Raw genomic sequence first — 22,441 nt, 5'->3', positions numbered from 1 at the left:
ATATTGGATTAGCCGTGTCTTGCTATAGCATGATGGATCAAGTATTCACTCTAATATCAGACATAGACAGACTGTACTGAAATCAGTAGACCCACCGCCTCTACCCTCCCAGCAAGGGGCTTCTCTAGAGTGTATTGATATCTTGGCAAGATTTCTCCAAGAGGAGTGCTCCATACATAAAGCAGCTTAGGATAGTTGCATTGCCATTTGGACCAATACCATTCATAGATAATATCCCTTGCTGTTCTTTCTCTTCTCAGCTGAGCCAAAGTGGTTACATATCCAGGCAATAGATTGTGATAAATACCCACTCTTCACTCCGCCAGTCTTCTTCCCTCTCCACTCCAACTAGTGATTCCTCCACCACCCACCATGAAGCTCTCGATCATCTTCTCAGCCTCCTTCCTCGCCGCGCTCGCAGTCGCCGCCCCAGCACCCGCCAGAGCCGGCACGGCCAATATCCCCGCGAAGAGACAAGAGGGCGTCTGTCCCCCCGGCACGGTGTGGGAGTATCCCGATGGGGTGAGGAACCCGCCCATCAGCCCATATGCTGCATAGCGTGCTAACGACCGACCGGGGCCTTTTAGGATGATGAGGTCGGTGGCTGCGTGGTAGACCATTCGGCGGCGAAACGACAATCCAGCCCTTGTCCTGCCGGGCAGCATTATGATTTCATCGAGGGGGTAAAGCGCTCCCTCCCCTTCGCCAGTTGAAGAAGTGTTAACGGGTTGAACGCCGTGCATAGAATGATGGACCGCTCGACTGTGTCCCGAACTAGTCCGATGCTGCTGTAGACGATACGATAAGCTGGCTGTCCTCCCAGCCAGCGCTGATTCCGTGAGCGGATTTCATCTTGCGATGGCCTTGGACGGGACTAACATCGGACCAGGAGGAGGGATTTATGTTATCGTGTCACTTTTTCGATATCGCCTTGGTCTTGGGACGGACGAGGCATTTGGCCTTATGCGAGGTGTACCCGGTGGTTGGCCAGAAGTCGGCCTTGGTATAGGTTTTCTCCTGTTAGGTTTTCCTGTGCTGTGATGTAAATGCAAAGGCTTGTTTGAAATCTATATGCATAAATTACTCCGAGGATAAATATTCGGATAGACGTGGGCACTGCTGGGAGGGAAGGAGGAGGGTAGAAATCTGGGACTGTATAGAGTTGTCGTCGGGTCGGACCGAATCGAATCCAAGGTTGAGAGGTGTCAATATCTAGAGCCAAATGACATATCCATGACATACCAGCTCGATGCTATACAAAACCTACGAAGAAAGCAAGTTCAGACCGTAACCATGTCGGTGTTTCTAGTCAGTGGATCAAGCACCAGGGGATCCACTAGATCAACACCTCCTCTACCGTTACATTGACAGCGCAAGACAGCAGACAGGCTAACAATATACACTCGAACCAATCCAGTTTAACGATACCACCAAGGAGCAAACCTGGCAAAACGACCAAGTTGGGATATGTATATCCAATGGACTCTGAGCCCCCTCCACCATCAACGATACCACAGCCGTTCCGACTCGCCCAAGCACTCGCCCACGGTAACAACTATAGCACCTTGTTAGCAATCCCGTCCCATTCACACACTTCGTCCAGAAACACAAAGTTAAAACCCACCCTTCAGCCCCCTCATCTTCGCCCCCTCCAGCATCGCCTTGGTCAGCGTCTCAACCGTCTGCCGATGCGTATCATGCGCCAGCACGATCGTCCCGCCCGCTTCCAGTTCATCAACAAACCGCTCGTAGCTGCGATCAATCAGCCACGGCGTGTTGTGCTCGTAGTCCTTGGTGTCAATGCTGGCCAAGATCACACGATACCCAAGGTCGCCGAGAACGCTGAGAACCAGGTCGTTGACTTCTAGATACGGCGGCCGCATGTAGGTCGGCGCCACGCCGATGATGTCGCGGATTTTAGAGCTGAGGCGGGTCATTTGCTCGTAGACGCCGTCGTAGTCGAGGGAGGGGAGTTGGGGGTGGTCGTATCTAGGTGGGTTTGTCATGTTAGCTTCTTACTCGTTCAATTAGGCCCAAGGGTGGTGTATGAGCTCGTTAAACCAATAAAAGAGGGAATATACGTATGAGACGCAATCTGATGACCCTCCTCGCTTGCTCGCTTTAGGTACTCCGCATGCCCGTTATGCTCGAGATGGTAGCCATTGACAAAGAACGTAGCGCGGACGCCGTATTCCGATAGCAGGTCGAGCAGTTTAGGAGTGTGGTGCGACGGCCCGTCGTCAAAGGTCAGGGCGATAGTGCCAGGCATTGTGCAGGCCGTGATCACGGTGCCTACTGGGACTGTCTTTGGCGTGGTGTGGTTCGAGGATGGTGCGTGACCAAGATCAGGAGGGCCGGGGAGAGTCCAGTTATCGTCTGGATGGGTTCGATCGCTGGGGTCGAGAACTTCCACCGCGGTTGCATTTGTGTATGGTGGGACGCCATATTCGACTGGGATATGGAATGTAGAGTTTCTGAGAGGATGCGTGGCCATGATCACCATCGGGGAGGCAAAACTCACGGAGGCAAAGAGAGTGACGAGGGTAAGGATAACTAGGGGGAAGAAATGAGTGGACGCCATCATCGATGCGTATGAATGGGGTTTAATTAGAATGAGTACATTGATCCAGGCATGATGATTAGGGTCGTGTCAAACCCGAGAGTTGAAGTTCAAGTGAAGTCCGATGGACCCGAAAGGAAGGAGGGATGGAAGAGAAAGAAAGTAAGACTGAGGGAAAGTTCTGCCAGACACTCGCGAAAACGTAACCATAATCAACGCATCAATTCGATAGTTCTGCACTTCTAAGCAGAAGACAAGGTAATCGTCCACACAATCAATATTAACATCCTGATCCGCCCAGACACTCACCAAAATAGATTAGGAATACATGATACATGAAGGTATGCCAAAGTAGCATTACAAGCCGATCGCTTTTCATCCACCGCGCCTTGATTCTCCTTCCTTCGTCTGGTTCGGAGCAAGTTTAACCCTTCTTGGTGTACCGCTTCATGGAACGGCGCTGTCCCTTCTCGCGCTCCCGATCGAGGAACTTGCGCTGCTCGTCGGCGCTCATGCCACGCAGGAGACGTTCACGCTCCTCCTTCTTGATCTTCTCGGCGGCCAACTTGCGCTCTTCGGCCTTTTCCTCTTCATCCACGCGACGGAGCTTCTTGATTTCCTCCTCGCGGGCGTTTCGGACCTTGCGCAGCACCTCAGCACGGAAGTGAGCCGAGGCCACAAGCTTGTCGGCAAAGCGGAGGAACTGAGTGAACAGGGGCAGCGTAGAGGCATATCCGGAGGCAGAAGAAGGAAGGCTCGTGCAGACTTGAATGCGCTTTCTAGGGGTAGTTTCCTCGATCCTGGGAAACGATTAGACTATCATCAAAAGGTCAAACCAGGGCAGATGACTCACTTCAGAGGCTTGTCCGTAGGCTGGTCCGTGACAATCAGGTACTTGAAATCCTCGCCGGCCTTCTCAATGGCCTGGATCAATTCCGGGGTAAGAAGAGCGTCGGTGATCTCGGCACTCTCAGTCATCACAGTGACCCACTGGGGGAGCTTGGCATTGTCCCTGGTGAAAGTCATCGAAGCGTCGTAGCGATCATTACGGAACTGGCGCATATGGTTCTTATGCACAACGGCCCAGATAAAGCTGTCGTAGGTCGAGTTGTTGACCTTGAGAGAGGAAGTGTCCTGGGCAGGAACGGGAACCACGTCCTTCTCCTTGCCATCAAAAGTATACGCAACGGCCTCGAATGTCTCGGTGGGCGCCTGCCAGCTGTCGAACAGGAAACCGAAGACCAAGTCCATCCAGTAGGTGACGGGGTTGTAGCGCTTGGGCAGCTTGACCGCGATGTCCACGAAAGCCACGTTCTGTCGGCCGGTAGCGTACGAGGTAAACTCCTGGGGGGTCTTCTCCTTCAACAAGGAGTCCGGGGAAATCAGCTCCGAGGCGACATCCTCCGACTTCTGGGCGCCGTTGAAGCCCACGACGGCGAATTCGCTGTGAAGGGCGGATGCGTGAGCCTGGGCCCAGTCCCGGGCCTTGCGTCGGTTCTTCCGCGTACCCCAGAGATGGAAGACGACAATCAGCAGGATGATGGGCGCCACCATGGCCTCCTGGATGAAGTCCTTGGGCGACGTCCGCTCCCACACCCGGTACCATTTCGTATACGGGACGCCAGCTCCGACGCCCTGGGTGTTGAACGCCGGCACCGGGGAGGCCGAAGAGGCCACGATAGAGGCAGGAGACGGGTTCGGAGCGCTCACGAAGTCGGCGAAGTCTGTTGATGATGCAAGTCAATTGAGATGATCCAATTACCCCAGGTTCGGCCGATGCTGACGTGCCTGGGTGTCAGTCAATTGCTGCGGGACTTACCATCCTCAACCTTGGCTGCACCCGATGGCTGGGAGCCACCGAACACATTCTTAAGCAAGTTCGCCATGACGAAAGGGAAAAGGAGGGAGGTTCAGACAGCAGGCTCCTAAACCGTCCGGGGTTGACAACGTGGCGGGAGGAGAAAGAAAGAGAAGGGAGAGGCGAATTGACGTTCGTCGCAAAAGCGATGGGGACCGACTTGGCGCTAGTGCGGCCGCCTCCACGCCAAGACTAAAGATTACAGAGAAATGAAATAACTAAGGAGTTAAGTAGAATCACAATGATAAAGAACGATTAGTTATATGTTCACTAAAGCCTATTCCTGGATACCACCCAAGTCCCAAATATATCACACAAAAAAAACGAGCGAAGTGGTATCCGCACAAAAACACAAACAACGCCAGCAGATTTTTTAGGATACACCGGAAGAAAAAAGAAAAACAATGTACAGTATCTAGTCTCGCTGAAAGTCACAATTTGGTCGAAAGATCGAAGGTCGAAAACAAGAATCACAGGGGTGCAAGGATTAAAATCGAGGTCGTATCGGTCATTAGTAAGAAAAGAGCCCAGACTCGCTGGAGTAAAGAACGAAGAAAGATAAGAAAGATAAGGAGTGGCTAAGAACCGGTAGGTTCTTCATCGTGGGAGTTTCACTGGCCGTAGGCCGGCGGAGGAGAGTCCTCATGGTTGGCACGACCCCAGAAGGGACTGCAAGAGCTGTTGGGCATCAACTTTTCGTCTCGCATGCGACGGGCAATTTCTCCCGCCAGCCTTTCCACCAAGGCTTGGTCGACGGCACCAGTCCCAGGCTTTTCTTCAGTAAAGGGAAGAATGGTAGAGGGCAATTGCCGAGATGTTTCAGTCTCTTGCTTCTGGCTGTTGCGTCGAGAAGCACCGTGAGGACGCACGGTAGCTCGAGGAGTTGCGTCAACATCTCCATGTCTCGTGGGCGCTGAAGAAGACTCTCCAGGCTCGCGCAGCATCTCTGCTGCAATATTGCGACGAGGCGCAGGGCGGGAAAGGCTGGTGCGATGACGCTCGGGGATCGTCGGAAGTTGAAGATCGCTGTCCGGAGACAAGGGAGGCGTTACCGGGTCGTCAGGCTGTTCGCTGACAACGGGGAGCGGAGCCGAGCACACGGACGGCGCGCTGGTGGTTTCGGTAAAAGCGCTTTCATCGCTAACACTTGCCGATTCGTCCGAAACCTTGGGCCGGCGCAAATCCACGACGCGCTTCTTGCGCTTCCTAGAGTGGGCCTTCGAATGGCGACCGGCTCCGAGGCTCAGACCGTAACTGCTGAAGGCGTGGGTCGAGGCAGAAGACCGACTATGTGCTGATACCATGCTAGCATTGTCTTGGAAGGAAGACATGCTGCCAACGTGGGACTGGGTGCGCGAGAGGACGGGGCTCAATGGAGACACCACGCTTCCATTTCCGTCACCCTGGTCGGATGGCGATGTCCATGCGCGGTACACCACTTCTTGGATCGAGGGGGTAAAGAGCGATAACGTGCGTTGCGAGTCCGTGAGAGTAGCCAGTCGCAGGAGGTTCTTCTGCGAGAACAAGGAATGGGTCTCGACGGACGAATCGAGCGAAAGGGAGGCAATATCCGAGTCATTCAAGGCATTTCCTTGAGCATCGACGGGATCCTGAGGAGGGCTGGCCAGCGGATCTTGACCCGGGCCTTCGGTAGCGGCGTTGTCGTCGGCGCGGTTTTGCGCTTCCTCCCCCATGCGGTATTCGGGGACCCATAAGCGAAGGGATAGTCGATGTATGATGGCGGGTAGCTCGTCCATGAACAGGATGCGCAGCTGACCCTCGATTTCTTTTTGCAGAAAGTCACGCACAAAGGGGATGGAGTCGAATGTCGACGAAACCTTGAGCGATTCGAGGGGGTCGTTGCGAAAAACGACGGTGATTCCTTTTTGCTTGGAGAAGACTAGGATAACGAAACCGGAGAGTTTGAAGTCGGAGAGGGTGATTTGGAGAGGGATCGTCAAAGGAGTCCTATCGCATCAAGGGAGCAGTGTTAGCAACGGAGCGCAAGGCAGGGAGCGAATCATGCGACTTACGCTGCGGCCAACGGCAACGGCGACGCAAAAGACGGCCTTGTGAAGAGATAGGTGTTGAGCGGGTTCGCCTGAACCCGGGTTTTCAGGGTCAGAAACGCGTCGCCGGTGTAGGACATCTTGAAGATGCCTCGAAAGCGATCCTCGGCCAGGTCACCGATTTCCAGGATTTCCAGGTCGGGCGGCATGGAGCCGAGATTCAGTTCGGTGACGATGATGTCGTCGACGATGATGGGGGGTTTGGGCGATTTATTCAGGGCGGCGGTTAAGAGATCCTGGGCGCGAGTGTAGAAACTCGCGTCCGCCATGAGCGGCGACCAGTTGAAGTTGAACGCCATTACCAGTCATTGAGAATCGACGGGGGTAAAATCTGGGGCGAAACCCGCAGGGCGTCAAGGACAGACGGGGGAGCGGTCGACGGGCGCCAAAACCATCGAAGGAGAGAAATCCGGCGAGGGAGTTCGAACAGGTGAAGAAAGACAGGCGAAATACGGGGAATCCAGCGGGGAGAAAGAGGGGGGTGAAGCGACGATAAGCCGGAAGACGAGGAAGAGAAAGAAAAGGACGGGATGAAGGAAAGAAATGTCTTCCCGAGGGTCACCCGCCGGTCGGCCCTCGCGTGATCGCCGCGACACACGAGATGCGCTGGACCAGCTCATTAATTACAACTACAGTACAGATAATGCGGGTTAATTAATGCAGAGAATTCACATTTGATCTAGAATATTTCGAGTTCTTTTCTGGCGTCTTCCTTACCCCGTGGTCTTTTGTCGAAAGGCCCGGGGAAGAGGCGAGAAAAAAAAAAAAAAAAAAAAAAAAGAGGCGGGTAAAAGGCAGCTACTAGAGGAGTCCTTAGTGCAAGAGTTAGTCCTTACGTCACTCTGTCCGATCTCCTCCGACTTCCCTTCGTTCTCTTCCCCGTCCAGACTTTCAACTATCCGGCAGTTAAACTCTGGCGAAACCTGCCTATGATCTTCGCAATGAGGTAGTTGCTTGGGAATTCAGCCAATGCCAACCCTCGTCCAGTTGAACTGGAGCTGCCTTCGACTTTTTGTTTACTCTTGACTGACTCGGTGCTCAGAAGCCCAAAACAGTATGGGGCATGTTGATCAGCTGCACGACTGACGCCCCTTAATGATTGACATCTACTGCTGACAGTAGCTAACCAATACTTGAATAGACGCCACAGCGCATCGACATGTCCGTACCGTTCTGAACTATCCGGCTGAATATTACAGAGCTACCAGCACGGAGTAGTACCAGAAACGTTCAATTTCTGTGCTCCGTACAACCATTCCAAGCATGCAGACCAGTCATCCGAAACTCAGCCCAGGCCGTGGAATCCGTTAATCAAACCAGAGGCATTTTCAGGGCCATGCAGACCCAGTTGCTCGTTGCTCCCTACCTCGCCGATCCCAGTCGGGTCTCGAGTGATTCGCCATGGGAATTCTTCAACCAATCCAGTGCAATCGTCGACATCGAGACATTCTTTGTTCCATGATGCGAGGAATGTTCGACGGCAGGGCCAGCCTCAGGGGTAAACACCGCTACCATCTGCCTTCATCTGCCAATTGCAGCGCTAGGAGATGATGTGACCTTTCATGTTTCATCGCTGCCGTCGAGAGTCCGAGAATAGAAACACGGCTCTCATGATCTTCATGCGACTTGGGTTTGCTAGAAATGGCTAAGGATGAGCTAGGGCATGAGTTGCCTTTTCAGGACCGTCTTGAAGATGATTGACGGACCTTTTGTATTACGGCCCAGCCTAGTTTGGTGCCAGGGGGTGGGTTTTGAATCAGGATGGATGTGTGTTACTGTAGATGATGTATAAACATCGATTCTGCTCCAATGGCTCGGACTGTGGATGTACTCACCTGAACGACCTAAATACCTAGTTATCCAGCGAGAATACATGATAAGGCAAACCTTAAGTCAGTCAGAGAAAAGAACTGAGCCTATTGAGTTCATGTTCCTGTTAAGGCGCCCTTGAACCCAAATACACTGGGGCACATCTTGTCTTGGCGTTGCTACTGTAACCGTAGGTTATATATCGCGGTCTTCTGTAACCCCGTTTTCATCTACCAACGAAGCTTGATCATCGAACACAGAAACAAGAACCATGCACTACTTATCTCTGGTGATTTCTTAGAAATTGAGCACATTCTTCCGTATCATCTACCCAGTAGCCCTACGTAGAAGGTCCAACCAGAAGTAGACATACTTTGCTCGGCCACTTACATAATCCACCTCACCGCAGCAACCACTGCACTAGTCCACATCGGGAAAGGAGTCAATACCCCCCAAACGGCCTTCCCAAATGCCACTTCAGACACACGACCTCACCCCCGTCGCCTTTACACACCTTCCACACAGCTACTTACCAAAGCCGCCAGCTCTGTGAGAGCACCATTTTCCGACTGAATCACACCCGCCGCAGCAATGGTCTCCCCCCTCTCCCCCGTCGCAGGCGACGTCACGCCTACACAACCGAAATCGAAGCCCAGAGCCGCGAAGGCTCGTCCGAACGCGCAACGACGAGTCTACGGCAAGCGCAGGGTCGATGCGCCCAGGGCGGTGTTTGATCAGCGGAGTCCGGCGAAGACGGAGGTGAAGAAGCTGCCCACGCCCGCCCAGGAGAGCGTCGAGTCCCTCCAGGAGAAGCTGGCTGAGGTGCGGATCGGGGATGGCCAGGATAACACGCAGAAGGTGGTTGAGCCGGTCAGGACTACCGAGAAGGTAGAGGAGCAAGTTGAAGAGACGCCCGACAGTACGGGAGATGTTGACGAGATCCCCGCGACGGAGCAAATCGACACGCCGAAGCTTGAGACGAGTGTCGAACCGGAAAATGAGACCGCCGAGTCGACTCCTTCGAAGCCCGAGACCGCACCGAAAAAGCAATACGAGGCTATGGTGGAAGTCAGGGTTAGTCCGAAAACAGCCGCACGGAGAACAAAGCAGGAGCAAGAGCAAAAGGAAAGCCACGGTACTGGCGAGACTGGGAGGCGGACGAGGAGGACCAAGCCCGCCCCAAGCAAGCCCGCTCAACGGCAGTCGGCCGGATTCGTGTCGGACCAGAAAGCAAATACCTACGTTCGGACCATACTCGACGAGGCGCTGTCGCCGGTAGCGGCGCAGAGCGTTCAGAAATTCGGCTCGTGGGCTGCTCGCGCGGGGAATATGCTGGAGGTCGTGAAGATCGCGGAGGGCTCCTACGGAGAGGTCTACAAACTCCGACTGCGAGAGGAGGTGTGCAAGAAGGAAATGTCCAAGTCGAAGCTTGCTCGTCTGAAGGCATACGGGGACGGGGTGTTCAAGGTTGTTCCTCTGCGGGCGCAGAGTGGTCCTGGTTCGAAGAAATTCACGAGCATTGAGGAGATCGTGTCCGAGGCTAAGATGTTGAAATATCTGGATCCGATCCCAGGGTTCGCTCGGTTTCGCGAGATCCACGTCGTCCAGGGCCGCTTTCCGGAGTCATTTCAGAAAGCATGGGACCACTATAAGAAGACCAAAGACGATTGCCTGAATCCTAACCCATCGAGCAAAAGGGCGTACCCTGACTCGCAGCTGTGGGCTATCATAGAAATGGATGATGCTGGTTGTGAACTGGAAAAGTTCGCTTGGTCGTCCATCTTCCAAATCTACGATATTTTCTGGGGAGTGGCGATGGCTCTTGCGCGAGCCGAGGAGTATGCGCAGTTCGAGGTATGACCGTTCCAACAGTTACTCTAGCAGCTGCTAAAAGACCACAGCATCGCGATCTTCATCTTGGAAACGTCTGTATCAGAAGTACCCGACCGGACGGCCGCATGGACCCGCCGACAGAGCTTGAGATCCTGCGCTTGCCATCTGCTAGTGGATTCGGTATAAGCACGCTGGAGACCACCATTATCGATTACTCGCTTTCCCGAGCAGAGCTGAGGACCGCCGAGGAATCAGGCGAGACTCTGGATATTGCATCGTCTGATCTTGACAAGAAGCAAATCTTCGATGCCGTTGGTCGGGACGAGGACGAGATTCTCCTGCGAAATACATATAGATAGTAAGTTATTCCTGTCCTCTGCGGGAGATGAAAACTAACAGCCCCTAGCATGCGCGCCCAGCTTTACACCGGACAGCCCTTGGACGACACCAAGCCCGCCGATATCCCCGGGATCTGGAGCGAATACGCCCCACGAACCAATCTCGTCTGGCTGCTCTTCCTCTTGAAATCCCTACTGAAGAACCACAAAACTGAGGCTCCTCCGCAACGACAGCCTCTTGCCCCCCGCTCTCCTAACAAGGAGGTCAAACCAAAATCTAAATCTCAAAAGAAAGCCGACAACCTTCTCTCCACCCAGGCGATCACACAGGTGCAATCGAACGTCTCCCAATGGCAGAAGACCCTTCAGGATCGACTGAACAGCGTGCTGGGGCTTCTGGATCTCGACCACGGACACGAAGATATGTGCTGTGCGGCCGACCTGGTGGCATACGCCATTGACTCTCAATGGCTGGGCGAAGAGGACTTCTTTTAGGCGTTAATCACGCTGATGCATCCATGGTGTTATATTCCCCTGTTTTATCGGTTTACTGTCATATATATACCTGCATATAGACAATTAGCGACGCATGGAGTTGGAGTTGGAGTATGTAATTTACAAATCTATTCTATCTATTATTTCTATCTCTCCACAGACTAATAGTAACAACAGCTGCGACTCAACAAAAACCAAGAACTAATCCCTCTTCCCAAAAACCTTCACCCGCTCCTCAATCGGCTTCTGGCTCTTCTCATTCGGCCCTCCCTCGGGGCTCCCAAACACCAATTGCGCGACTAATTTCCAGTCACGCGGGATGTCCCATTCCGCGGCCACGGGGGCGTCAACAAGCGGGTTATAGTGTTGCAGGTTCGCCCCGAAGCCGAGAGACTCGAGACCGGTCCAGACTGTCATGGTGGAGTTAGTATTGTCCTAGCTAGTGCCTAGTGGCTATAGCTACTAGTACAGACAGGGAGATAGCGAGGGTAAGAGAGAGAAAGGGAGAGACATACGAAAATACTGATGCATCGCATTGGAATGCTGCGCCCAAGTCTCGAAGTGGTCTTTATACGTCGCGAACTTTTCCTTGAACGGTTCGATATGCGCCGGGTCTTCGTAGAATAGGACCTATACATCGTCATCAGTCAGTCACATTCATTCATTCATTCATTCATCAAAGCAGTAGTTAACCACCCTCCCCCAGCCCCCCCACTAGTAAAAAAGAGAAAGAAAAAAAAAAAAAAGAACGAACCGTGCCAACACCCCCCCTCATCCCCTCCAACTTCGGCCTCGTCTGACCCTCCCAAATCTCCCTGGACACCTTCCCAGAACTGACCAGGCCCTCCTCGAACGAGCGCATGACAACGTCCCAGAGCCGCTCGTGCTCCGAATGAAGCAGCAGCACGAGCCGCGTGGACTGCGTGTTGAATGCGCTGGGGACGTTCAGGATCGCGGCGTGCACGAGCGATTCGATCTCTTTGTCGGTGACTGAGGGAGGGAGGGTCTTGCCGAGGTTGTAGATGGTGCGCCGGGATTGCGCGAGGGAGATTAGGGCATTGCTGTTGTTTGGGGTTGTGGAGAAGAGGCGGGGAGAAGCTGAAAGAGATGGTTTGGATATAGATGGGAAGCGAGAGAGGAGGGGGAGACGCGAGGAGGATCCTCGGGAGAGGATTCGGGATGCCATTGTGGTTGATTTGATTTAATTGGATTGGAAGAGATGGGATGGGATGTATAGATCGAATGGAGGTGGTTTTATAGTTGATTTACAGGGGCGGAATTACGGGGTTAAGCTGATTAATCGGGTTTACGTTTTTCTTATTCAGCGATTGTCACCAACACCAGTACTTCTAATCTTATTCTAATCTTATTCTCATGCTTACTCGTGCTGACAAGTAACCTCTCTAGCTGAATGGCATTTATGACATCATAAATCCTTGTCGCATCGATGACAGGCATGATCACGGGCAGCTCTAGGCCCAGCATGACCCAGACTTAAGGAATTACCATTCACAAAATTTGATTGCCGCCTGTGATCCCATGAAGCCAATCCGCAAAGAAGACCTCATTCTGAAAGAGGAGAAGGTACTGGGGCGCTGGGGCGTGGAGGGAATTTCATTGATGTTACTACTTGCGGATGCGCAAGAAACCTAGGTCGTGGGCACCTGGAAGTTGATTGGATACATCCTTGTAAATCGCATCAATACGAGGGCCTCGAATATCTTTCTTTGAGGATACCGTTGCGACTAATGGCTTCGCATTTCTGGCTTTGTCGTCCGCCAGTTATAACCCCATTCCTGTCCTTCCCGGTCCTCACGACTACAAGATAATTGCATCGGAAATTCAGCATTGACTGGTCTAACCCAAGACGCCAGAATGAGCCCAGAAGCTACATATCAGCTCGCAATCCAAGACCTCTGGGACGGTCTCTCGCAACAGGAGAAGCTATTTGCCCACCATCTCTCCCGGGCTGCCTGGCACGGAAGCCGGATTATTCTGCGTCAAACTTCCCCCGAGGGCCCTGGGATCCTAGACTTCATCCTTGAGCTACATAAGGCCTGCCAGGGCCAATGGTCTCGATTTGTTGAGAGCTTCGGCATCTCAGACCAGGAGCTAGTGGATTTCCTAGACTACGCCGGCATGTTCTTATCGAAATTGAACAACTTCTGGGTAGGCTTTCCCCGGTACTTCCTTTCCTAGAAACAAGAACCCGGATAACTGAGTTGTAAAACAGGGAGAGGGTGACCGCAAAGTCGTTCCTAATTTGTCGGTTGATTCCCTGCGCAGCATGGCAAGCATCTCGCAGGCCGCTACAAATGCGCTGGACAAAGTGATCGAGCCCATGATATCTGCTACACCATCAGTACTGGGGCTCTCGGACTCAGCGTACTACCTTGGTGATGCTAAGTTCACAAGTGACGAGATTGCTGACGTTTCTCGTGTGATGGAGGAGCATGCCGTTGAGCCTGAAAACACCCGGATCCGAAAGAGTGTTAACGGTGACAAGACTGTTTATGATATCCTCCAGGCGTCCGTGAAGACGAACGCGGAAATGAAGGACCATCTGAAGGGATCAGACATTCCGATGGAGCATCTCCAACTGAGTAGCGAGGACGGCGTTGAGAAAGGCAACGATGTTATCCGACTGGAGCGCGGTGACCACTCTGAGGAGATGTCCCGGATCTGTGACAGCGTCACAAAAGCAATGCGCTTCTCCTCGAATGACACCCAGGCTCGCTACATTCAGGATTATATAGAGAGTTTTACCACGGGAAGCTTGCAGGCATACCGCAGTTGTATGAAGCGATGGGTGGAGGACTACAACCCCCGAGTCGAGAGTATCTTTGGATTTGTGGAGCCTTACAGGGACCCATATGGGGTCCGATGCGAGTGGAGAGGTGTCGTCAGTATTGCTGACCCTCAGGAAACTGCCAAATTGACAGCCTTGGTCAATAGCTCGACGAAGCTCATTCGGACGCTTCCTTGGGCCGTCCCCGACGTCAACGACGGCAAAGGTCCGTTTGAGAAATCCGAGTTCCAGGCTCCTCATTTCTCTATCGTCCACGGTTAGTTGATGAGCTACTGGGACTCAACTTTCCTCTGGCTAAAATTGACCCGATAGCGCTTGCCTTTGGGTGCAGCAATGTGTGGGAGGCGTCGAAAGTCCCTAATGTAAGTACGCATGAACCCTCGAGCGGTTTATCATCTTGCTGATATCGGTTGCCCACAGTACAACGACATCCGTGAGACCCATGGCTTCAAGAACATCGTGTACGCAAATCGCATGAGTGCCAACGCCGACCCGAATCGTGAATTTTACTGGGTGCACCCTTCTGAAGCCAAAGAGTTCAAAGCGGTCAATCACATCATCCGCTTCATTGCAACTTCGATCCACGAGCTTCTCGGCCACGGAACAGGCAAACTTCTCGCAGAAACTTCGCCTGGCGTTTACAACTTTGACCGGGCATCTCCGCCCACAAACTCACTGACAGGTAAGCCGGTTGAGTCGTGGTATCGACCCGGGCAGACATAGACAAGCGTGTTCGAGAAGCTGGCAGGGACTGTCGAGGAGTGCAGAGTAATGCTTGTTTCCTACTATCTGTCAGAAGATCGAGACGTACTGTCCATGTACGGCTACGACGAACACAGTGACATCAAGGCCGACGATCGTGAGTACTACATCTCCCCGGGTCGCCTGATCCATACTAATCCCGAGTAGTCATCTACCAGACCTATCTACATATCGGAGTCGAGGGTCTGCGTGCACTTCAGGCTTTTAACGTAGAGACGCAATCCTGGGGCAGTGCCCATGCCAACGTACCTCACTCCTCGAACATCCCATACAAGACCCATTACTAACTTCATGACAAACAGGCAAACTACGCTATTTTTAAGCACTTGATGCTCCACGCTAATGGACTCCTCTCTGTCGACTGCAACCAGATGGCCGGGACGGTTTTTGTCCGCGTTGACCGGTCCAAGATCGCGTCTCATGGAAAAGCTTGCATTGGGAACATGCTTCATCGAATCCACGTCTGGCGTTGCACCGCGAATGTCACGCAGTGCAGGCAGTTCTACGAGCCTCTTAGTGCTGTTGATGGCGAATACGAGGTCTGGAGACAGATCGTAGCGTCGAAGCCCGAGCCGCCCTGGAAATTCGTCCAGGCCAATACGATCCTGCGGGATGATGGGAAAGTCGAGCTGAAGGTGTATGAGGCGAGCAATGAGGGAATCATCCAATCCTTTGCGGAGAGAAATTTGTAACGCCGATCCTACGTTGTTGGCAATTGTAGACTGTAAGGGCGTGGATTGAAGTATTTGACGGGGATTACTGATACTCGATTTTGATCTATCTTGATAACGCAGTAAACAGACAACATCAATCATTTGAGCTCCCTTGGAGAGATGACTGACTCGGCTATAGCAATTAGCAACGTAGAATGCCGCTAGGTGCAGTCTATAAGCCTCTTTACACGTATTGATTGCACAACACAACGGAGGCGGACTGTTCAGTGATAAGCCTCCTGAATGGAAGTTAAAGTATTCAACCAGATTGCTTTGTTCCTTTGCACCTTTCAATACCTTTACAGCTTTCCCACAACACTAAGAAAACCTCTAAGCTTGGCTCTTGCGACGAGGGAACGAGACAAACGTACTGTTGGAACCTCCTACTATGTAGTGGAGTTTTCCGGTAGCTTCATGGCTATATAGTCAAGGTCATCTTCGCTGTAGATAGTTGATCATCCTCGAGGCATTTGTTCATTTCGACATTGATTTGATCATCCACTCATTCTTGTCACGTACCATCACGAATCCACAGAATGGCCCAGGCCCACGTAACCCACGAGGACCGCCAGCGCTGTTTCGACAACGCTGTCAGGCTCCTCCACGATGTCTTCCCCAGCGAAGACCTTTCGAAAGGTCAGTTGTATGACCGCTGGAGCCTGTGCAATTAACACCTTCAACAAGTCCTGAGCCTCAAGGACCGGTTCATCGAGGAGACTAAGGCTTCTGACTCCTTCAAAGCCACGTGGGAGTTTTGTAGCCTTCTGTCGTCCTGCCAAAGGTACCCTACCCTATCCTACTTATTTTCCGATATGTATCTTATTGCGCTCGAATCACTAACCAACGATAAATAGATTCCTCTCCGAGATCAACGAAATGACCAAACTAGAGCAAGTCTGCGCCGTCAACCCCCAAGCAATCGATACACTCGACGACGGACCAGCAAAAACAGACCTGAAAGGCTCCGTCCTCAGCCACCAGGCCCAAGCCGTAGAGAGCCTTGGACGACCGCTCCACGCGATCCATCTGAACAAGCAGTGCTACGAGATCCGACTCCAGGAGGAGCCCCGTAACCCGATCCTGCTCTGCTACACCGCAAACAACCTCGCATACTGCCACAACACTGCGAATCTGCACGCGGGCGCAGAAACCTGGTACGAGCAGTCCCGCGAATGGTGGGAAATCACGGCAAACGAAGACGACACGAAGGCCCGCGATCGGCCAGCACGACACATCCAGAACCATGCGCGCTGTTTGGTCTATCTGGGCCGGTACGAGAAGGCGAAGGAGATGTTCGATCTTTGCATCCCGCGGTTGAAAACGGAGCAGCCCTTGAACTGGGCAATGTTGGCATAGTAAGTAATACATACTAACCAGATAAAAAGCAAGACCTGACCTACTAACCACTCTTCATAGTGCCCTATTCGGTCTGGCGACCTTGACCCGGCGCCAGGGTGATTCCGACGCCGCTGAAGCCCTCTACATCGAGGCCCAGAACGCCTGGCTGGAAGGCGCCCAGACGCGTACTCACCCGTTCTATGCAGCCTGTTTGTACAAAGTGGGTGTCTGTTGTCTGGACCAAGGCAAAGTTGAAGCTGCGATGTGAGTACAACCCCCCCGGTTTGCCTCTTTTTCAGACTCGAAGACTAACCAACGCAGTAAAAACCTTCGCGACTCGATGGAAATGACCGAAGTGTGCAAAACCGCAAGGCCGGTGGAGTACGCGCGCACTTTGTTCAAGCTCTCCGAGGCTCTTATGCATGACGGCCTCGACGATGGTGAAGGCGAGGCGACGTGGCTCCGAGAGGAGGCGGAGAAGATTATGTTGAAGACAAGGCCCGAGGCTGTGCGGTGCGATACTGAGGATGCGTACGATAGTTTTGTGCCAATCTTCTGGAGGTGAAAAGCTAGCATTTTATCGTTGAGCCATTGCGTCTGAAGTGTAGGGTTCTTTTCTGGCCTTCTATCTGCTCCGGCTTGTTGGTTCGAAGATTTACGCTGCTGTTTGGTATTTTGTATCTTGCTGGCGTTGGCTCGGTTTACGGCAGAGGCGTTTTTGTTCTTTAACATACTGACTTGGGATCTGCTTTCGGACCCACCAAATTGACATAGAATTCAATATTAAACCATAATAATAATTGCGACACAAATCCCAAATGTAGGTACTGTACAACACGAAAACCACCCAGACCGAGATGCAATAAGAAACCGAATGCAATGACCCACCCGAACCAAAGACCAACCCATGGAATGAAAGAAAATCAACCCGAGACTCAACACAAAGAAGCAAGAAAACTGGACAAATCCATCTATCGTTTCGTCATGATGTGAGAAACAGACCTGTCGTACAGATCTAGCATGGGTGCTGTGTACCCCGATCCAGTAAGGTGAGTATATGGTGAATAATTAAGAGATTAAGAGTAGGAGGGAGAGAGAAAGAAAAAAAAGGAAAGAAGTGGTCTCATATTGATGATTGCGACCCCCGGACGTGCAGCGCACATTCACTTGTAGCACTACAGCCCTTGCAGCCCATGTACCAGCCTTGGTCGATCAGCTGCTTCTCCAGATCATGCCAGTACTGTGCCTTGCCGCCGGCTCCGGTCTTGAGGTCTAGATCGCCGAGACGGATCTCAACGGCTCCTAAATCATCGAGTGGCATCTAAGATGGTCAGTTCGGTTATCCAAACTATTAGAGAGAGCGCAACGTACCTTGATGAACATCGTGCAGTCTCGCAAGGTCATGGCTAATGACTTCTCTCGAGACTGCGCCGGCGGTCCATAGAGCCCTACATCTCGAGTCGCCTTCTGGTGACTCAACAGCTTCTGTAGCGTGGGATTTCGATAAAGCACCGTGGCCAGCCGCATCTGGTCCTTACATCCTTTGACGTATTTGGTGGCGCGGAGAACATTTTCGAATCGCTCCGAGACAAGATCCAGCGGACAGAACGACCGATCCTCGGATTTACCGGCCCGGCGAGCTTCGTGATTCTTCATTTCGCGCAGAGCGCAGGTGCGACATCGGCGACCAGTTGCCGGTGCCGAAGGGGATTGAAGAAGCCATTTCGGTTTGAGCTCCGCAAGGATCATTCCCGGATTTTCAAATACCGTCATGTCCGTGATCAGTAGTCCGAATGGCTCCGTGACGGATAGATAGACGCCGTGACGTCGTTTTGGACGCCGGCCGTTCAGCTCGGCGGCATGCAACTGTTCATTGCATTGTTGGACAAGCCCTTTTGGGAGTTTCACCAGCTCCTGGTCCACTAGTTCCTCCGGATTAAACAAAGGACGAATGGTTCGGTCGAAATTCCGCGCGATTTCCTGATATGCGATCCCCGACGATGTATCCTTGCGAAGTCGAAGTAGCTTCCCTTTGAATTCGGCGGGGACACTGTAAGAGCCATTTTTGGACCCATGGGCCGAGGACTTGATCGACACGATTCTGTAGATGACGTTGGCACCACCTTCTGCCAGATAGACAAGCTGAGCTCCCATTGGGAGCTCTAGTAGGTTGGGTTTGGTCATTCGTTAAGTAGTAAAGTAGGGTGCTGAAAATTTCTTCTGTGGAAGAACCATGGCCGCAATGGACAGGCAGGGAGAAGAAAAAGGCCTGGCTCCGGAGGATCTACAACCCCAGTTAAAATGGCGTTGACAGCCTCAGACAAAGAAAAGGCACGGCAGCAACGGTATGGGATCCCTGGCAACGCTACCAAGTGCCGAATAAATAGTTGGAGGAAAAGGCAGCGGATTGGAAGGGGGCTGAAAAAGCAAAAAACTTGTTCAGTGCGCAGATGCAGTGAACCCAAAGGGGACAGAGGAGAGGCTCCCGAGTTGTGCAGAGTGTTCCGGCGCCACGTTAGATATCGAGATAGCAATTTATTTTTCTCCTTTATTAAGTTCCCACGAAAATCACCTTTTTTTGGTCCCTCTTGTCTCCGTGCTGGAATGAGTGGCGGTTGCCTGTCGCGTCACTACTGACCAATTGAGGAATGCGATGAATTAAAAATCAATCCACGAGGCAATTTATGACCGGTCTATCCAGCAAGACCTCCTTTTTTTTAGACAAAAATAAAATTCCCCTTTGGCTAATTCGGAACAGCGGATGACAACCCCAGAGAAACTAAGGAAGGAAAATCCTCCAAGCCCGATAGCGTTTAGCGGGGAGGGTTTCTAGATCAGTGATTGAGGTCGGTGCAGGGGTTCTAGTGGCAGCAGCACCTGTGGCGCTTGGCTCTTGGGAGTCTTAGGCGGATTTCATGCCAATCAGAGCACGGTCACCGAGATTGATTCCAAGTATTCTGATATCGACTCGACGCCGTGCATCGGATGCAGCAGCTGCAAGCCCGTCGCATGCAGCTCGAAAGAGGAAAACGAAAAGGAGGTGAGAAATGTGGCCCAGTGAGAAATTCCGGGGGTTGAAACTAGATAAGTGCGTTCGATCGCAAGAGTCGTCGGGCACACAGGCAGCTGGGGGAACTCGGACCCCAGGGCGATAGGCGGTCAGTCAAGACTCGCGGGGGGCCTGGCTAATTTGGTGGATTGTGATGGGTAAAATAGTTGACGATCACCGAGGAAACCAGGAATGGAAGTGCTGAGATCATGCGAGGAATAAGTAACTATCTTCAAGGGACTGAGCGACGGTCAGACCAGCCCGGAGGTGCGTCACATTCAGCCCTCGAGAGTTTCGTTTGCCACCAATCACCGCTTGCTGTCGGGGAATGACGAGTAAAGACGGAAGGAGAGGCTGATGGCAGAAGATCCAGGAGAGGAGGAACAGGAGATGAATAGGGGTAGAGGAACGGAGCTCCGTAATCCCAGCAATAATGCAACCCAGACGGACTGACTGAGCTGAGAAAAAACAATATGAGAGGGGGGAGAAAAAAAGTAGTCGGATCGTGAACCTAGGTTTCAGTGTGCCGGTTGGCTGGCTGACTCGCGCAGCATTTAAACAAAGAAAGATGACGCAGGGTCCATTTGTCGATGGAGAAATGCCAAGGTCTATCGTTCGTGTCCCCGGTCTATTCTTCATTCTTATCCACCCAGCCTTACGGGCTGGAGGAGAATCCGATTATCCTTTTCTTTTGTTTTCCTTGTGTTTTCTGGATGACGGGTTCGCTAGGGACGAGAGCCTCTTGGCAGCATCATCCCTGGTTTCCATCGCCCTTTTCTAGTAAATTCTTCGGGCCATCCAGCCGGCCGATAAGCCAGAGCGACCGTGTCGAGCCGATCGCTAGCCTTGTTAGCCTCTGCCCCCAGGATCATTAGATTCAGATCCAACCGGGTTCACGGGGGGGTCGGAGACCAGGGATTCGGGGCTTAGTGGTGAGGCTTGCACGATCTGGGGAGCAGCAGCGAGAAAAAGAAAAGAAAGACGGCGACCGATGATCCTGGTCGGACTCGTGTCCACAAATGGTCATGTCATGACACGTTCAGATCCATCATATCCATTGAAAAGTGGACACTTTGCTCCGTTCACCGGGCAGGCATCGTGATGAGTTGGCCCGCGGGGACCGTATGGAGGAGGGCAGCGTAGCTAGCAATCGGAAGTTCTGGAGATTATTTCGTCAGAACATGGCATCAGCCTATCCCAATCATACTATCTGTTGGATGATGGCCAGTTTGGATCCGGACATGATCAGTGGAGAGAAGACGAAGCGAAAGAAGGCAGACCGGCAGCCCCTCCTCCGTCTGCAACCCCGCGTTTCTCCCTCTTCCTTTTCTCTGCGGGCTTTACACCGTCTCTCTCTCTCTCTCTTTCTCTTCTTCGGTCTCCAGAATCCAGATTAATTAATTAAGTCCGGCCACTGCAAGATACCAGATTAGGCCACGGACCGCGGCATATCATACGACCGATTCCACTCTACACTCTTGCCCCATTCCAGTCTCGTCAATCATCATGGCCTCTGCAGACATCGCCTCAATCCCGACTCCCGCCCATTGCACCGCCGACTTCTGCTTGATTCCGGTAGGTCCTGGCTGCCATGAATGGCTTGATCGTCCCTCGTTCCTCCGGACTGCTCGACTCCGGCCCTCTCCGGCCTGAAGTCATGATAAGCTCTCCCCGTCTATACGATGCAACCCTCCCCAGCCCGCCGAGTGTTATAAGGATCCAATCCCAGCAAATCCCGCCAGAAAGCCGCGACTAACTCAATTCCTCCTGTGACATTCAAAGCAATAGATTGGAACCGCCTCCCCCTCCGTCTCCGCCCAAATCGCCGACGTCCAGCGTCTGATCGAGAAATCCGGCGTCAAGTATGTGATGCACTCTGCCGGCACCACCCTCGGTACGTCTCGTCGCGTCTCCTTGCCTCGCTCGACCCCCTTCTCAACCTCGATTGTTTGTCTCACTGCGTCGTCCGTCGTCCAACAAACTTCTGCATCGCATATGAAGTCCCTCCCTTGTGCTTGGATTTCTCAGAACCGTCTGCCTTGCTCCCCCCGATGGCGTTTTTGTGGCTTCCCCCCTTTCCCCTTTCCCTTCCCCCGTTTTCTTGGACTTCTCCCACCGCTTGTTTCTCGTTTCTGATGATATGTCTACCGTACTACAGAGGGCCCCTGGGATAAGGTCCACCAGGTTATTGGCCAGGCGCATACTATTCTCCACGAGCAGGGAATCGTCCGCATCCAGACCGACATTCGGGTTGGGTCGAGGTAAGTGCTGTGCTCCCTTCCCCCTTTTTTTTTTTTAAAAAGTGACTGGTGGCGCGGTCGATGGCCGGGATTGTCTGTTCTCCTGACACGAGCTAATGGTCTCCTTTTTCGCGGTCTAGAACCGACAAGGAGCAGTCGTTCGATGACAAGGTTAATAAAATCCGGCAGTTATTGGGTAAGGAATAAATAGACAGTGGGTGAGGTGGGCTTGGAATAAGGCGCAATTTGACTCCCCATATATTCAGATGAGATTTGAGGTTGACTGACTCTGTGTTATCGGTCATCTACTGCTACTGAAATGGAATGCTCGACTACGGGAGTTGAGGACTCGTAACAGTCATCAAATTCAAGTCGTGACTAACAACCATCAACGCCGTCTTCTATGCTCTGCATATCATGCCGACTTATGTATAGCAGAAAGGAATGTCGTGAAAAAGGACCACAAAATAAACATCCGTCCCTGTCCAAACTGAAACGCTGATCTAAATAACCCTGTCAAATCGAGGAAAATCGCGGATGATCCAATAAGAAGGGGAAAAAAAAATAC

The 22,441-nt window shown here is 52.4% G+C and overlaps 10 protein-coding genes across 10 annotated transcripts; 5 read left to right on the top strand and 5 right to left on the bottom strand.

Annotated features, from left to right (window-relative positions):
• Window positions 1-372: 372 nt before the first annotated feature.
• P170DRAFT_470267 (uncharacterized protein) lies at window positions 373-713 on the top strand (the record flags this gene model as incomplete). Its single annotated transcript, XM_024852732.1, has 2 exons — window positions 373-522; window positions 588-713. The coding sequence occupies 2 exons, from the start codon at window positions 373-375 to the stop codon at window positions 711-713; spliced, it is 276 nt and encodes a 91-aa protein (XP_024710129.1).
• A 638-nt stretch (window positions 714-1,351) lies between these two features.
• On the bottom strand, window positions 1,352-2,302 carry P170DRAFT_374232 (chitin deacetylase). The gene is made up of 3 exons (XM_024845281.1): window positions 2,082-2,302; window positions 1,625-1,989; window positions 1,352-1,555 (listed from the first exon to the last, which is right to left on the bottom strand). The coding sequence occupies exons 1-3, from the start codon at window positions 2,267-2,269 to the stop codon at window positions 1,503-1,505; spliced, it is 606 nt and encodes a 201-aa protein (XP_024710128.1). The 5' UTR covers window positions 2,270-2,302; the 3' UTR covers window positions 1,352-1,502.
• Window positions 2,303-2,590: 288 nt separating this feature from the next.
• Window positions 2,591-4,583, bottom strand: P170DRAFT_432403 (CCDC47 family protein). Its single transcript, XM_024848255.1, has 3 exons — window positions 4,380-4,583; window positions 3,414-4,284; window positions 2,591-3,360 (listed from the first exon to the last, which is right to left on the bottom strand). Exons 1-3 carry the CDS (start codon window positions 4,444-4,446, stop codon window positions 2,985-2,987), a joined length of 1,314 nt encoding a protein of 437 aa, XP_024710127.1. The 5' UTR covers window positions 4,447-4,583; the 3' UTR covers window positions 2,591-2,984.
• Window positions 4,584-4,654: 71 nt separating this feature from the next.
• On the bottom strand, window positions 4,655-6,874 carry P170DRAFT_432402 (mitochondrial distribution and morphology protein 34). Its single transcript, XM_024848254.1, has 2 exons — window positions 6,452-6,874; window positions 4,655-6,386 (listed from the first exon to the last, which is right to left on the bottom strand). The coding sequence occupies exons 1-2, from the start codon at window positions 6,784-6,786 to the stop codon at window positions 5,030-5,032; spliced, it is 1,692 nt and encodes a 563-aa protein (XP_024710126.1). The 5' UTR covers window positions 6,787-6,874; the 3' UTR covers window positions 4,655-5,029.
• Window positions 6,875-8,800: 1,926 nt separating this feature from the next.
• Window positions 8,801-11,074, top strand: P170DRAFT_374222 (uncharacterized protein). Its single transcript, XM_024845280.1, has 3 exons — window positions 8,801-10,150; window positions 10,198-10,487; window positions 10,536-11,074. The coding sequence occupies exons 1-3, from the start codon at window positions 8,888-8,890 to the stop codon at window positions 10,960-10,962; spliced, it is 1,980 nt and encodes a 659-aa protein (XP_024710125.1). The 5' UTR covers window positions 8,801-8,887; the 3' UTR covers window positions 10,963-11,074.
• Window positions 11,075-11,092: 18 nt separating this feature from the next.
• Window positions 11,093-12,174, bottom strand: P170DRAFT_432400 (nitroreductase family protein). The gene is made up of 3 exons (XM_024848253.1): window positions 11,717-12,174; window positions 11,478-11,592; window positions 11,093-11,372 (listed from the first exon to the last, which is right to left on the bottom strand). The coding sequence occupies exons 1-3, from the start codon at window positions 12,146-12,148 to the stop codon at window positions 11,164-11,166; spliced, it is 756 nt and encodes a 251-aa protein (XP_024710124.1). The 5' UTR covers window positions 12,149-12,174; the 3' UTR covers window positions 11,093-11,163.
• A 663-nt stretch (window positions 12,175-12,837) lies between these two features.
• P170DRAFT_452455 (dipeptidyl peptidase 3) lies at window positions 12,838-15,225 on the top strand (the record flags this gene model as incomplete). The annotated part of the gene is made up of 7 exons (XM_024851276.1): window positions 12,838-13,131; window positions 13,196-14,027; window positions 14,084-14,133; window positions 14,192-14,461; window positions 14,495-14,630; window positions 14,681-14,778; window positions 14,836-15,225. 7 exons carry the CDS (start codon window positions 12,838-12,840, stop codon window positions 15,223-15,225), a joined length of 2,070 nt encoding a protein of 689 aa, XP_024710123.1.
• Window positions 15,226-15,782: 557 nt separating this feature from the next.
• P170DRAFT_483593 (tetratricopeptide repeat protein) lies at window positions 15,783-17,149 on the top strand (the record flags this gene model as incomplete). Its single annotated transcript, XM_024853900.1, has 5 exons — window positions 15,783-15,882; window positions 15,931-16,027; window positions 16,101-16,601; window positions 16,663-16,848; window positions 16,906-17,149. 5 exons carry the CDS (start codon window positions 15,783-15,785, stop codon window positions 17,147-17,149), a joined length of 1,128 nt encoding a protein of 375 aa, XP_024710122.1.
• A 175-nt stretch (window positions 17,150-17,324) lies between these two features.
• On the bottom strand, window positions 17,325-21,527 carry P170DRAFT_374216 (inositol-pentakisphosphate 2-kinase). Its single transcript, XM_024845279.1, has 3 exons — window positions 21,094-21,527; window positions 17,956-18,744; window positions 17,325-17,905 (listed from the first exon to the last, which is right to left on the bottom strand). The coding sequence occupies exons 1-3, from the start codon at window positions 21,154-21,156 to the stop codon at window positions 17,708-17,710; spliced, it is 1,050 nt and encodes a 349-aa protein (XP_024710121.1). The 5' UTR covers window positions 21,157-21,527; the 3' UTR covers window positions 17,325-17,707.
• P170DRAFT_460846 (thiamine-binding protein) lies at window positions 21,094-22,437 on the top strand. The gene is made up of 4 exons (XM_024851974.1): window positions 21,094-21,341; window positions 21,422-21,527; window positions 21,792-21,894; window positions 22,014-22,437. The coding sequence occupies exons 1-4, from the start codon at window positions 21,225-21,227 to the stop codon at window positions 22,078-22,080; spliced, it is 393 nt and encodes a 130-aa protein (XP_024710120.1). The 5' UTR covers window positions 21,094-21,224; the 3' UTR covers window positions 22,081-22,437.
• Window positions 22,438-22,441: the final 4 nt, after the last annotated feature.

The sequence above is a fragment of the Aspergillus steynii genome (genome assembly GCF_002849105.1).
Source record: "Aspergillus steynii IBT 23096 chromosome Unknown P170scaffold_1, whole genome shotgun sequence".
NCBI lineage: Eukaryota > Fungi > Ascomycota > Eurotiomycetes > Eurotiales > Aspergillaceae > Aspergillus > Aspergillus steynii.
The sequence above is the reverse complement of the archived record's forward strand: the minus strand, read 5'-3'. Positions and strand labels throughout refer to the sequence as shown.

Coding starts and splice junctions, on each gene's coding strand:
- P170DRAFT_374216 (XM_024845279.1), bottom strand. CDS start 21,156: ATGTCTGCAGAGGCCATGATGATTGACGAGACTGGAATGGGGCAAGAG. Junction 18,745..21,093: donor AAGAGTGTAGAGTGGAATCG/GTCGTATGATAT, acceptor AACCTACTAGAG/CTCCCAATGGGAGCTCAGCT. Junction 17,906..17,955: donor ACTGCACGATGTTCATCAAG/GTACGTTGCGCT, acceptor TGACCATCTTAG/ATGCCACTCGATGATTTAGG.
- P170DRAFT_374232 (XM_024845281.1), bottom strand. CDS start 2,269: ATGCCTGGCACTATCGCCCTGACCTTTGACGACGGGCCGTCGCACCAC. Junction 1,990..2,081: donor CATCAGATTGCGTCTCATAC/GTATATTCCCTC, acceptor AAACCCACCTAG/ATACGACCACCCCCAACTCC. Junction 1,556..1,624: donor GAAGATGAGGGGGCTGAAGG/GTGGGTTTTAAC, acceptor AAGGTGCTATAG/TTGTTACCGTGGGCGAGTGC.
- P170DRAFT_460846 (XM_024851974.1), top strand. CDS start 21,225: ATGAATGGCTTGATCGTCCCTCGTTCCTCCGGACTGCTCGACTCCGGC. Junction 21,528..21,791: donor CTCTGCCGGCACCACCCTCG/GTACGTCTCGTC, acceptor ACCGTACTACAG/AGGGCCCCTGGGATAAGGTC. Junction 21,895..22,013: donor GACATTCGGGTTGGGTCGAG/GTAAGTGCTGTG, acceptor TTCGCGGTCTAG/AACCGACAAGGAGCAGTCGT.
- P170DRAFT_432402 (XM_024848254.1), bottom strand. CDS start 6,786: ATGGCGTTCAACTTCAACTGGTCGCCGCTCATGGCGGACGCGAGTTTC. Junction 6,387..6,451: donor CCGTTGCCGTTGGCCGCAGC/GTAAGTCGCATG, acceptor TTGATGCGATAG/GACTCCTTTGACGATCCCTC.
- P170DRAFT_374222 (XM_024845280.1), top strand. CDS start 8,888: ATGGTCTCCCCCCTCTCCCCCGTCGCAGGCGACGTCACGCCTACACAA. Junction 10,151..10,197: donor AGGAGTATGCGCAGTTCGAG/GTATGACCGTTC, acceptor AAAAGACCACAG/CATCGCGATCTTCATCTTGG. Junction 10,488..10,535: donor CTGCGAAATACATATAGATA/GTAAGTTATTCC, acceptor AACAGCCCCTAG/CATGCGCGCCCAGCTTTACA.
- P170DRAFT_432400 (XM_024848253.1), bottom strand. CDS start 12,148: ATGGCATCCCGAATCCTCTCCCGAGGATCCTCCTCGCGTCTCCCCCTC. Junction 11,593..11,716: donor TGAGGGGGGGTGTTGGCACG/GTTCGTTCTTTT, acceptor GACGATGTATAG/GTCCTATTCTACGAAGACCC. Junction 11,373..11,477: donor TGCGATGCATCAGTATTTTC/GTATGTCTCTCC, acceptor CCACCATGACAG/TCTGGACCGGTCTCGAGTCT.
- P170DRAFT_432403 (XM_024848255.1), bottom strand. CDS start 4,446: ATGGCGAACTTGCTTAAGAATGTGTTCGGTGGCTCCCAGCCATCGGGT. Junction 4,285..4,379: donor TGCAGCCAAGGTTGAGGATG/GTAAGTCCCGCA, acceptor CATCATCAACAG/ACTTCGCCGACTTCGTGAGC. Junction 3,361..3,413: donor CCTACGGACAAGCCTCTGAA/GTGAGTCATCTG, acceptor ATCGTTTCCCAG/GATCGAGGAAACTACCCCTA.